The sequence below is a fragment of the Gadus chalcogrammus genome, chromosome 19, assembly GCF_026213295.1.
Source record: "Gadus chalcogrammus isolate NIFS_2021 chromosome 19, NIFS_Gcha_1.0, whole genome shotgun sequence".
NCBI lineage: Eukaryota > Metazoa > Chordata > Actinopteri > Gadiformes > Gadidae > Gadus > Gadus chalcogrammus.
The window spans coordinates 3,845,962-3,858,372 of NC_079430.1; the positions used below are offsets into that span (position 1 = coordinate 3,845,962).

The following is a 12,411-nucleotide window of genomic DNA, read 5'->3' on the forward strand; positions in this document are numbered from 1 at the left end:
ACCTAGTCTTTTTATAGGTGCTAAAGTTAAATAAAGTTTAGTATTATTAACAACTACACAAACAACTTCACTGACGCATGCAGATGTTGATTGATGTAGGGATTGATGGATGGACTGCTTGTCTAATTTCTTCCCCAGACGTAAGGAATCTATGATGATAAGGCAGACTCTGGACAGCCTGCGCTTGGACCTGAGCATGGACGAAGACGAGCCTTTGGAGAAAGAGCAGCTAGCCGTGGTCTAGTCTCCTACCTGCGCCCTTCGTGCTGGAGCACTCTGTCTCATGGGCTAGATTCATACTGGGCTTTAAAACACAGAAACCAGCTAGCATTCTCATAAGAAACCATCCAAACAAAAGACAAAATAAAAAAACAATTTTTAAAGAGGTTGAAAACATTTATTAATTAGTTAGTTTAAATTGTAAGTAAAAAATAAACACAGATAGATACTGCCTCACCCCCCTGTGGTATTTTTTTTTATTCTTCTAAACTTTTACGGAAGCTCCTTCACGAAACCTCAACTACTGCTCTGTCCGGATTCCTTCTTGTGCTTCTCTTCGTCCCCTCCTTGAAGCGATCTTTAGTCGTCCTCTGTTGTAATGTACACGCATTACATGCAGTATTTCCATGTATTCCATGTCTTGAGATTCTGAGAAGGTCAGCGGTCCTGGGGACAACATGGCCGGGGGGGCAGTAGGGGCCAGTGCCCCGGGGCCCGGGCATGGCAAACAGCCCGTAAAAAGACAAAACAAAGAGCTCAATGAAATCAAGGGGCCCCAGCTGCACTGGCATGGAGGCTTACTCTTCTCATGCCTGCTGCGGCCATGTTTATATGTTTGATACACCATAGTTCCTACCGAGTGATCACAACGAACTAATCCGCGACTGTGATCGATTTTCTTGTCTGCAGCACGATATACAAATCGATAACACACTGATTTAAAGTCTCGCAGATTTCCCTGCCTGCTTTTAACTATCGTCACCATCGTCGATTTGTTTTTGCTACGAGTGGGCCCCGTGTTGGGCCCCAAGCTGGTCCCCGTGTTGGGCCCCGTGTGGATCCTGTGTCTGGCCCCCGGCTGGGCCCCTTGTTGGGCCCCGTGCTGTCCAGCCCTGGCACTCGGGGTCCTGTATTATGGGACAGGGACTAATGAATGTTCATTTGAACTTTTTTTGATTTCCCCCGTTGCCCCGATTACTTTATTTATATTGAATTAATTTTGTGTTATTTTTATAAATTGAAGAATATTTTCAATTTTTTTTGTTTTGTTTTTTCTATGGGGGACGTAATCATTGAGAGGAGATTGATCATTCTTTACTGTAAGCGGTGGGTAGCCTGAATCCATTCATGTATGTAGCAGGTGTCGAGCTCGTTAAGAAGATTTTTTAAGAAACATCAGAACTAAATATGCTTCCCCATTAGACTTTGTATTAAAATGTTGTTTTGGACATCCAGTCATGAATAAGTCATCATGAAAATATCTGGACGCTTTTCTATCAGTGATAGACAACCAGTCATGGCTGTCCTCTGTAAGCTTAATATTAATTAGTATTGTAAATCAATATTAATTCATACTGTACTCATTTTATGCCATATTGTCATATTGTGTGGAAAAAGTTGTGGGCTTGGTTTCTTGCTTGAGAGTAAATGTGTGATTTGTGTTGCCTTGCATGAATTATTCTGTCTATCTCAGGAGTTTAACCTCCTTACTTTATATACAAGGTACACAGCATGTATGGTAAGAATGGTTTTAATGTGAAATTGTGGAAGTCTTCTTTCTAGTGGGTGTGACTAATGTGGAATACCTACAAATCAGATAATGATTTATAGACACCCGTTCTATGTACTATTTGAGGAGCTTTGGTGATAGAATATTTGAGTTTTTATTTTTAACACATTGTAGTAGTTAAAGAAAACTGTTATGCTTCTTTTTTTTTTAAGTCTGTTGGTAATAGTCGATGAGAGGTTCTTAACTCTATGTCTTTTGCTCAAAACATGCATCGTATTTGTATAGCCTGCTGCTATACGCTCTGTTTACATTGGTTTGTAACCTACCAAGCTAGCTGTCCCTGTGGTTTACAAATCTGTCATTAATCTTCTATGTGTGTCATGTTCCACAGAATTCATATCTGAGGCTAAAGGCATTTCTCTAGAGGGCTATCACATTTTTTGGCCATTGTATTTTATTTCAGGTATATCTTCCTTTATTAAATAAAGCTATGAATGTATACTCCATTGTCTGGATCGCTGTTATATTATGTATATTAGTATTGTACATAATAGCATTCATTTGTACAATGACTATCGATGGAATTATCCCAATTTAATTACACTATGTACCCTATAGCTCTTCTAGTAGAGCATAGCATTAGAGGTGTAAGGGCTTTGAGTTCGATTTACAAGGACATTTGCGATTCCTTAAAGACAGCAAATTGTCATATTAAATCAATTTGTAATAAATAGTCTTTTTTTTTTTCATTCAAAAAAGATATCCCCAAAAAAAATCCAGAATTCAAAATTGTTAAATAATTGTAGCTGACACAGAAAACAGTACCAGATGAAAAGGAAACTTCCAGGTGTACTTTTATTTTGAAATTTCACTCAATAATGCATACTTTCTGAACCATATTACATGGGGGACGACGTCTAGATTTGTTCCCTTAAATTAGAATATAATGTCACTTTCAAGGTCATTGTTCAACCGTTTCAAACCTGCCTCTTTGGCAGAAATCTATAGATTACAAAATGGTGATTAGAGTCCAGGGTCAAAGGTTAAACTAAACTCAATTAAAAAGTTGAATTCACGTTCAGTGACCATGAAACAACTGCTGCGGCCGCCTCAACATCTTAAGTTTAAAAATGGGTTTGAGTATTACGATTTAAATCTTAATTAAAAAAAAATTACTAAGATTGTTGACTTACTCCAGAAAGGCCAACAGGGGCCACCATTTGAACAACGGATTGGGAACACCATGGACTACATCCCCACCAGACAATTCATTAAAAACATCAACACCCACAATTCTTCATTCTCAATGTGTCCAACATGCTGACATGGCAACAAGCCTAACAAACACACAGGCATCGGTGCACACAGTAGAAACAACACACACACACACACACACACACACACACACACACACACACACACACACACACACACACACACACACACACACACACACACACACACACACACACACACACACACACACACACACACACAAACCGCAGGCATTGGACAAATCAAAGTCTTGTTTGATAGTTCAGCACATAATGGGTTCACGCGTAGTGGAGAAAGAATTTGGACAGAATATATGTTGTCATCTTATCTGTATAAAGTTTAAACACCACAATCCACTTCCTTTTGGCACTGCTTTTTAAGGTTCTGTTAATAAAGATATGAAGTATGTACCATCTTATGACCTTTCGAAAGGATGTCAACAAAGAGAAGAGCATTTTTAGTTAAGAATGCATTAATACAGGCACAGCAAGACTCTTCTAAACAATGTAAACTTCTCATGTATTTATATACCACACTTGACACTTGGGTTTCAAATAAAAGGAAATGCTTTAAGATGAACAGTGCCGTTTAATATAACTGTAAACCACAACTACAGTGTACTTGGAGAAAATGTTATTTCTGTGATTTAGGACAAAAAAGACAAAATAATATATAAAAAGACAATATTGGGATGAAATAGATTAATTAAGAAAAGGTTTCCAAAAGAAGTGTAAGATTACAGATCAGATTACAGATTGGTCCCGGAGATTGTCTCGAGTGAAGGCAGGAAGTGTGGGCGGTCCCAGGGGTCCATTCATAAAGTTGAAAAAATGCAGTTGTCATGACAACATAAACATAATAGTTTGGACGTGGGTATTATGAGATTAAGAGCGTTTGAGATTACCGGTGCTTTTCTACAAGCATAATCGAACCACACTAGGATATTAGACAGATTATCTTTCCATAGCCTATCTATAGTCTGTCTATGCAATAATTTGATCATGGAACATAATTGTTGTAAATTTCCTTCTAAATCGGATGAGAAATCAACATTTGCCTCAGCACGTCTATCGTCCAGGCATCACCCGATTCTTGGTCTGTAATTCTGTAGTACTTCCTTGATTTGAATGTGGTCTGACACGGTCAAGCCGTGTGCATGGAGCACTCTAGTGCAACAAGAACCACAGTTAGATGAGTTTAGATTAGATTAGATCCATTGGAGGGACAAAGCAGGCCAGAGCAGCAAACGCACAGAGCACAGACGGCTGCTCCTCCACGTGGGCGTGACGCCCAGCCTCTGTAGCGACGCATGGCTGCTCTAGTGGTGATCAGCAGCTATGATACAGACCATCTTATGTGGCATTAGGTGGTGTTCAATCAGAGGATGCTGAGGTTGTACTAAACACCTTCAAACAGCACTTCTAACAGTGTTAGAACAGTAACAATAGTAATAATTAATCATGGATGAATATAGCTTGAGAAAAATACAAATCAAATAATGATAATATAACATATATTTTAGACAAAATGAATATTTTCTTTTTAAATGGTACGCTATTTAATTAATCTCCTTGTTAATATAAATGTAATATATGATGGTTACATGTGGGTTGCTCGATACTTCACTTGGTGTGTAAAGCAGGTTCCCATTTACGCAGTGTTAGCTCGCTACCGCAAGGGCGAAGTTAGCCGCTATTTTATTTGAAGTGACAGAATAAGAAATGAAATATTTAAATTGATAATGTATGATGAGGCTTGGTGTGATTAAATTAGAAACAATATGTATTAAAAAGCTGATTATGTCAAGGAAACACATCAGGTGTATCAGGTGTAGAAAACAATACTCTGCTTGAACCAGTTCAGCCAAGGCAAAACACTAGTTCCGAACAATACTTTTACCTTTGTCTAATTCATAATATGGCCTTTTTATGGATAATACCTTTAGACATTAGACATGAAAAGCACAACTACTAGCAATACTGGTTGTCTCAATGGTCCAGTATTGATGCGTTGCCTGCAATGGACCTACAAGCTAACTGCAGTATCACTACTGTGCTGAAGCCATAGTGGATGCAATCTGAATCGGCTGTTTTGTTTCTACTGGGCTGTGTCTATGCCATCAAAACATGTTTAACTTTGGAGAAGGCAATACAAGACACACAATGGTGATTCAATGGTATAATTCTAGTGTACCTATATCCAAACACAAGGAAAATAAACATGTTGTAACGGTAGTGGTACCAACCCAACTGGTGTTGTATCACCCTAATGTTACTATGGTAACTCAAAAAAAACCAATACATTATATGTCAATAGCTCAGGTGACCAGACAGATCTTCAGACAAAATGGCCATAAAACAATTCCCTAAAGCAAATGATTCACATGTGGAGCATAGCGCGAGAGACATCTCAGTATGATTGCAATGCTGATATTATTAATTATATCTATCAGGACTTTTTAAAGGCTGTAGATAGAAAATAAAAGGGGAAACCACTTCAGGGCTAGATGCTTGACACATGGATCATAGGCTGTAGCGTCTAGCTAGGACCTTAAGCTAGCTACCAAGGAACAGTCCTCCACTATACTCGTCCTGGCCCCACTCAGTGGGCTGACCTGTGACAGCCCAGTGTTGCCACTATGGGGAGACAAAGTGGTGTCAGAGTGACATTACAACGCAGAGGGAGAGCGTGATAAAGAGGGGAAGAAAACACAAAATAAGAGCTGGTCTGTAGACAGACCACCGAAAAACCCATGATGGTAAACCAGAAGACTAAGGAATGGTCTAACCAGAATTTGGGAAACATAGGATGTGATTGGATGAGGGGATGGTAGACGGTTGGTTTCCTGAATGTCATCTAACATGCACATTTCTTCTCATTGGGCTGGGCGGGGCTAAGCTTGGTTGCTCCGTTGCCATTGGCTGGTTCTGCTGGGGGTTTGTCCACGCACTGTTCCATCCTCTTCATGACCAGGTCCAGCAGCGTGATCACCGCCTTGTCCACCTCCACCCCCGTCGCTGCACTCGTCTCAAAGTACGGGATCCTAAAGAGGACAAAACACAGCCATATCACAGTCAAACAAGTACAGTGTCCTGCAGAGGACAAATTACACAAGACAATTACAGTCACACCAGGTAAGGTGTCCTGCAGAGGATAAAACACGGCAATTTGACATGCAATCCAAGTATGGTGTCAGAGGAAGAAACACAAGATTATTACAGTCAAACTAAGTAGGCCTACAGTATAGGCCTACTGTATAGCTATAAGTAGACTGCAGGTCCTCGTTTGTGACCAGGGTACACATCAGTAGCACTGGATGCTAACACCATGGTGCAGCATGGGGGGTTTGTTTGCAGGGATAGCATGTTAGCGTGAGACCTACTTACCCGTATTTATCAGCTAGCTCCTTGGCCTGTTTCTCCTGGACCTCCCTCTGGTCGGCCAGGTCAGCCTTGTTCCCCACCAACACGATGTCTGGGTTCTCACAGTACGCATTAGCCTGCAGCTGACCTAGCATTCAGAACAGTAGCGTTATCTCACGTAGCATTCAGGACAGTAGCATTAGCATGTAGCTGACCCATTATTTAAAACAGTAGCCTGTGGCCGGCCCAGAATACTGAACAGAAGAGTTAGACTGTAGCCGACCGAGCATTCGTGTTAGCCTATGGCTGACCTAGCATTCAGAACAATAGAGTAAGCCTGTCGCTTACCAAGCATTCAAACGCCTACCTGTTCGTTAAGACATGTATCTGAACACACTGTAAGTCATTTTGGATAAAAGGGTCAGCAACGTAATGGTACTAAAAAGATTGAAATGAGTAGCAGAAGAACAAGAAGTATGAGGGACAGAAGGAGGAGGAGAAATGTAGTACTGTAAGGAGGTCAAGAAGCATCATAAGACTACAGTTGTAGTCTTATACAACTAATATGCCTGCTGGCTAACAATGGCACATTACAGAAATTTGGATTTATGTGCACTGTCCTTTGAATAAATAAATGAAATTAAATAAAAGGTAGCAGAGTGGGAGCCGAAGTGAAGCTGTAAGAGGAGGAGGAGGAGGAGGGGAAGGAGGAGGAGGAGGAGGAGGAGGAGGAGGAGGAGGAGGAGGAGGAGGAGGAGCGTACTCATCCAGTTGCGGACGTTGAGGAAGCTCTGCTGGCTGGTGAGGTCGAACATCAGCAGGAAGCCCATAGCATCCCTGAAGAACGCTGTGGTCAGACTGCGGAACCTGACACACACAAACACACACACACACATACACACCTGTAGTCTTCCGCTAAACTGGAACCAGGATTAATAATTCAACAATCACATCTCACTAAGTACATACTTGTAGCGAATACATGGCCTGTCGGTGTGTGTATGCGTGTGTCGTCACGTCTTTCAAGATGTTGGCCTTTTTTTTTATTGTTTCTCTACATCTTATTGTGTTGATCATTATTATGTTTCATTTGTTTACTTTCTAGTTAAAGGACAACCTGATCCCAACAGGTTCTGAGATGATCGCCTGAGATTGCTCCCTCTAAATGTTAAACTCACGCTGTTGCATACATCGTGGGCCTGGTGATCAACAGGTGAGCCTGTTGATCATGGAGAATCCACCCAAACCCAAACCTAGTCCCCCCTGACCGGTCCAGGTCCAGGACGAGGGGACAGGTTAACTCTGGTTAAATTTTAGTGCGGCCGAGCTCGGCCTTGTGATTGGACAATCGACCTCAGTGGCCACTGGCGGACTCCTCTTGGTTTGGAGGGGGGGAGCTGGCGTCATGATGACGGGCGGTGGGGGTCTTACCTCTCCTGGCCGGCTGTGTCCCAGAGCTGCAGGTGGACCTTGAAGGTCTTCCCCGCGGTGGTCCCATTGGGGTTGGAGGCCGTGTACACCTGAGGAGACAGCACTAGACCGATCAGAGACCACCTGACCCCCCCTCGATCAAACATAGACCTGAAGTGAGGAACTTTGTAGAATAGGAGGCATTCACCCCAGGCAGCCATCTTGGTGCTTTTCCACCATTCCAGGTAGAATAAAAACAACTGGTTGCTTGGTAACTCTAGAATGTTTGGTCAAGAAGTAGCAAGATGATGGGAGGGACTTCAGATTTCATGCTTTTTGGACTTTAGATCACATGATTGAAACCATACCCCGAGACATGTTTCACAAGGTCTGGCAAGTCGGATCCCTTCATCCCCTTCGTCACTCTTTTTTCTTTCTCACCTCACCTCAGCAGCTGTCTCTTCTTCTCTTCTCCTTCTCTATCCCCATCTCTATGTCGCTCTTTTTCTTATCAACACGATAACTTCCTCTCTCTGTCTGTTCTGTCTTGTTCAAGTATCTGCTTTATCTCAGTCTCTCTCTCTCTCTCTCTATTTGAATTGTCCACTTATCTCTTCATTTCAATTTCCTTTTTATTTTTGTTTCGCCATTTATTTTAGTCTTCCCCCGTTTTTTTTTTTTCATTTTTATCATATCTCACACACGCACTCACACATGCGTCATTCCGGGGATGTCCATTATAACAAAGGACATTTTATTACAGGAGCTGGCAAACAATAGGGCACTGAGACAATGCATCACCACGGCTACGCAACATATCGCCAGGGAAACACATTGCCTCGGTAACGCATCGCCAGAGCAACGCATCACCAGGACAACGCTACACCAGGGCAACACTTTCATGCGGTTAGGGAAAAACATATTTTAGCTAGCTGCACTTTTGTGTTGGGAAGGGATGTGGTAACTCACCACTCTCTTTTCCCTGAAGTCGATGCCGACTGTGGTGATGAACTTGGGGTTGAACTTGTTGTCGGTGTACCTATAGAGGAAGGTGGTCTTCCCCACACCGGAGTCCCCCAGAGCAAGGAGCTTTATAAGGTAGTCATAATCCCCATCCGTCATAATTAGGAGTGCGATGAACCTGCAAAACAGCACACACACACACACATTTAGTACAATGGAAGTAGTATGGACCGGAGGAAAATTCACAACAACACACATACACACAGAAGAAAGTGATTATGTGGGGACCAGGGTGAACCTTCACACACACACACACACACACACACACACACACACACACACACACACACACACACACACACACACACACACACACACACACACACACACACACACACACACACACACACAGCGTGAATCTTTAAGACACAAAAGACATGTGAGGGGGAATCAACTGGCAACAGTTAAGTGCAATGTTGTGTAACTGTCACAATGATTGCATTTGTAGCTTGAACTATTAAATTATTGAGGATTGAGCAAAATACCATCGTGAGTTGGTGAGTACAGTGAAAGTTTGGGTGAGTTTTTAAACAGTGATCCAAAATCCAATAATCAACATGGATTTAATAAGTGGTGTGGACTCATTAAAATGGGCTTGAAGGAACAGGAGGACATAGTAGACTGAAATGACATGAGATTGCAAGTAATTTACAGATTTTTCTTTTCCATTAATTGAGATACCTTAACTTATCTCTTATTTATCTTCTCACATCACATCTTAAAGGAATACTCCTTTAATATATTAGACTTCCCCTCTGTGAAATTATGAGCATGCACCATGTTTCTGTCCACAAAACAGCAGAGTTATGGAGCCACCTTGATATTAACCTTATTGTGCTTTCAAAAGGGCACAGGGGGATTTCATTACGCCTGTCTGCCAATTCCCAGACTGATTTGATTTGGGGAATAAAGATATTGTTCTTCTGTTGGTACCTTACGGACACAGTAAGAAGCAGCAGTGATTGGCTATGTAATGTTATGATTCCCTCATCTCTTAAAGCCAATCAAATAAAAGGTAATCTTGAAGCCATTTACTTGAAACAAAGTGACATAACATCCCAAACATATTGGGGCCAACTATGCCTGGTATACTGAATGTAGAGAATGCAGTTGTTCTCATTTACCAAGGTACAAATACTACTATTACTAGAAGTAATGTTTTACAGAAGGGATAATCCTTTGGCATTGTATTAAAAACTACAAAATAAATATATATCATACCTAATAAGTATATCCCAGTGTCCACCCTAATATGGGGGACAGTGTGTACGATAGTACATAGATAATTAGCCTAAGAGGTTCATCACATACAAGCTATACTCTCTGCTCTTTATTAAAGAGCATTATTTAACATTATGACACATTTCTTAAAGATGATTACTTTGTTAATTAAGAGTATCTCAATATTTACTATTATGATGTATTTAACACATTTCTGAATCAGGACAAATCCTCCTCATTGCTAGTGCAGTGGTTACAGGTTAGGACTTTCAAAGTACTTAGTACTTAGAATGGACAAATCAATAGGATCCCCCACTTGCCCTAACACTGGCCAAAGACACCACTTTCCACATAGAAGTGTGACATGTTACTCCCATGTGAATATCTATTCAACTTTTACTGAAAATGGTAATATATTCTGTTTACTGGTTATAGTCTGATGATGTTTATGCGACATTGTGTGCTCTTTGCATTGAATGTATGGATGTTTATTCTGGAAACAGACAGACAGACAGTCAGACAGACCGACAGACAGAGAGACAGACCAACAGACAGACAGAGAGGACGATGATACGTATCTGAGAAAGACAGAGACACATAAAGTGCACATTAATATTTCATCTGTGTTTGTGAATGCATGATTTCAAGTGAGTGATGAGGTTAAATATAAAAGGCAGTCTGTGCTGTAGAAACAAAGTGTATATTTCAAATGTATTTTCCATGTCACTCTAAAGTAAGTGGATTTGTATGGAGAGTACAGTTGGCTGATATATTGATACTATACTATTAATATCCTGATATAAGATGACAAAATTAAACAGTTTTTGTAAAGATATTTTCACAGCAATGACTACCATTCTTGAATAAACACTCTTCACCAATTAAATGTAATAATGCAGTATTGTGTGAAAGCTGTAGTTCCTGGCACGCGTGTGTGTGATGCGATGTGCGTGTGCGTGTGCGTGAGCATGTGCGTGTGTGTGAGTAGCCTGTAGCTATATATTTAGACGCTGAAGTCATGAGACTCTCATTCCCGGGAAACACAGGAGGACTGGAGGGCAAGGCGAGCCAAGACACACACAGCACACAGCCCCCAAACTAGCCAAGAAGCCAACTGGACAAGAAGCTAAAGACAAGCTTTCAATAAACTAAAGACAAGCTTTCAATAAACTAAAGACAAGCTGTCCTAGAAGCTAAAGACAAGCTATTTAATAAGCTAAAGATCAGCTAGGCAAGAAACTAAAGACAAGTTATTGAATAAGTTGAAGAAAAGCTAGCCAAGAAACTAAAGTAAAGCTAGCCTATGAGATAAAGACAAGCTAACCAATAAAAGAAGGAAAAGATTGCCAAGAAGCTGAAGCTGAAGCCAAGGACATATGCAAAGTTACCTAATATGAAAATAATTATTTGAACCATTATTTATAGCCGTTGATGCCATTAACAGGTTAGCATGATCGAGGTGTGAGGTTAAAAGGGTTGCCGAAATATTTTGAATAAACAAACACTAACCTAATTATTCAACTAAAGAAATACATGACTCACTCAAAATCCAAGACTGCTGCTGTTTCTGTCTTTCGACACTCTTCACAAATGTCTACATAGTTGTACAAAGAAGAGTCAGGGGTGATGAATGAGGACCCTACATAGCATACTGGGAGACTGTGGTTAACGGTTTGTATCCAACATGCTACTTTTGACAGGTGATACACTGACAGTCACCACACCATGTTGTACAGGGATCCAAGGTAGTATTCTGTCCATCTTTATAAACAGTTTTCTTTTACATACATTTTTCATGCACTATTTTCTATCTGTTTTGCCTAGCCATACTTTTGTTTCATAGATATTGTTTCACAGTACAATCGTATGGCCTAACATGAAGCACTAATGAGACAGATGTGTATTTCCAGGCCTTCTTATCCACAGAGCGTTCTGGCTTCATGAACACAACTCTCCACCGCTACCTGGCTACCACGGCAACAGCATGAGGGGAAGGAGAGTACAACAAAGTGCAAAGAACAAAGGAGAGTAGGACAGAGTGCAGAGTAAAGAATAAAGTAGAGTAGAATTAAGTGTATAGTATACAGTTAGTATAAATAATGGTAGAGTAGAACATATTAGAATAGGGAACACAAGTACATAGTAGAGTAAAATAGAGTAGAACATGTTTACATATGAGGAGAGAGGAGGAGAGGGGACAAGAGGAGAGAGGAGGAGAGGAGATGATAAGAAAAGAGAGGGGAGAGGAGGATGAGAGGAGACGAGAGGAGAGGAGACAAGAGGAGAAAGGAGGAGCGGGGAGGAGACAAGAGGAGGAGAGGAGAAGAGAGGAGAGGAGACAAGAGGTGAGAGCAGGAGAGAGGAGAGAAAAGGATGAGAGGAGAGGACGCA

General features: G+C 41.1%; 2 protein-coding genes across 3 annotated transcripts in view; one reads left to right on the forward strand and one right to left on the reverse strand.

Annotated features, from left to right (window-relative positions):
- The window catches only part of LOC130372790 (uncharacterized), a 33,823-nt gene extending 30,846 nt beyond the window's left edge, over positions 1-2,977 (forward strand). The window contains exon 23 of the mRNA XM_056578949.1: positions 139-2,977. Coding sequence (XP_056434924.1) covers positions 139-244 — 106 coding nt within the window. The 3' untranslated portion in view covers positions 245-2,977. The remainder of the gene's footprint in view (positions 1-138) is intronic.
- LOC130372385 (ras-related protein Rab-27B-like) overlaps positions 2,560-12,411 on the reverse strand; it is a 25,438-nt gene continuing 15,586 nt past the window's right edge. For both annotated transcript variants that reach the window (XM_056578370.1, XM_056578371.1), the window contains exons 2-6: positions 8,746-8,917; positions 7,798-7,886; positions 7,130-7,233; positions 6,391-6,514; positions 2,560-6,047 (exon numbers count right to left, since the gene is read on the reverse strand). In XM_056578370.1, coding sequence (XP_056434345.1) covers positions 5,861-6,047; positions 6,391-6,514; positions 7,130-7,233; positions 7,798-7,886; positions 8,746-8,898 — 657 coding nt within the window. In that variant the 5' untranslated portion in view covers positions 8,899-8,917 and the 3' untranslated portion in view covers positions 2,560-5,860. The remainder of the gene's footprint in view (positions 6,048-6,390; positions 6,515-7,129; positions 7,234-7,797; positions 7,887-8,745; positions 8,918-12,411) is intronic.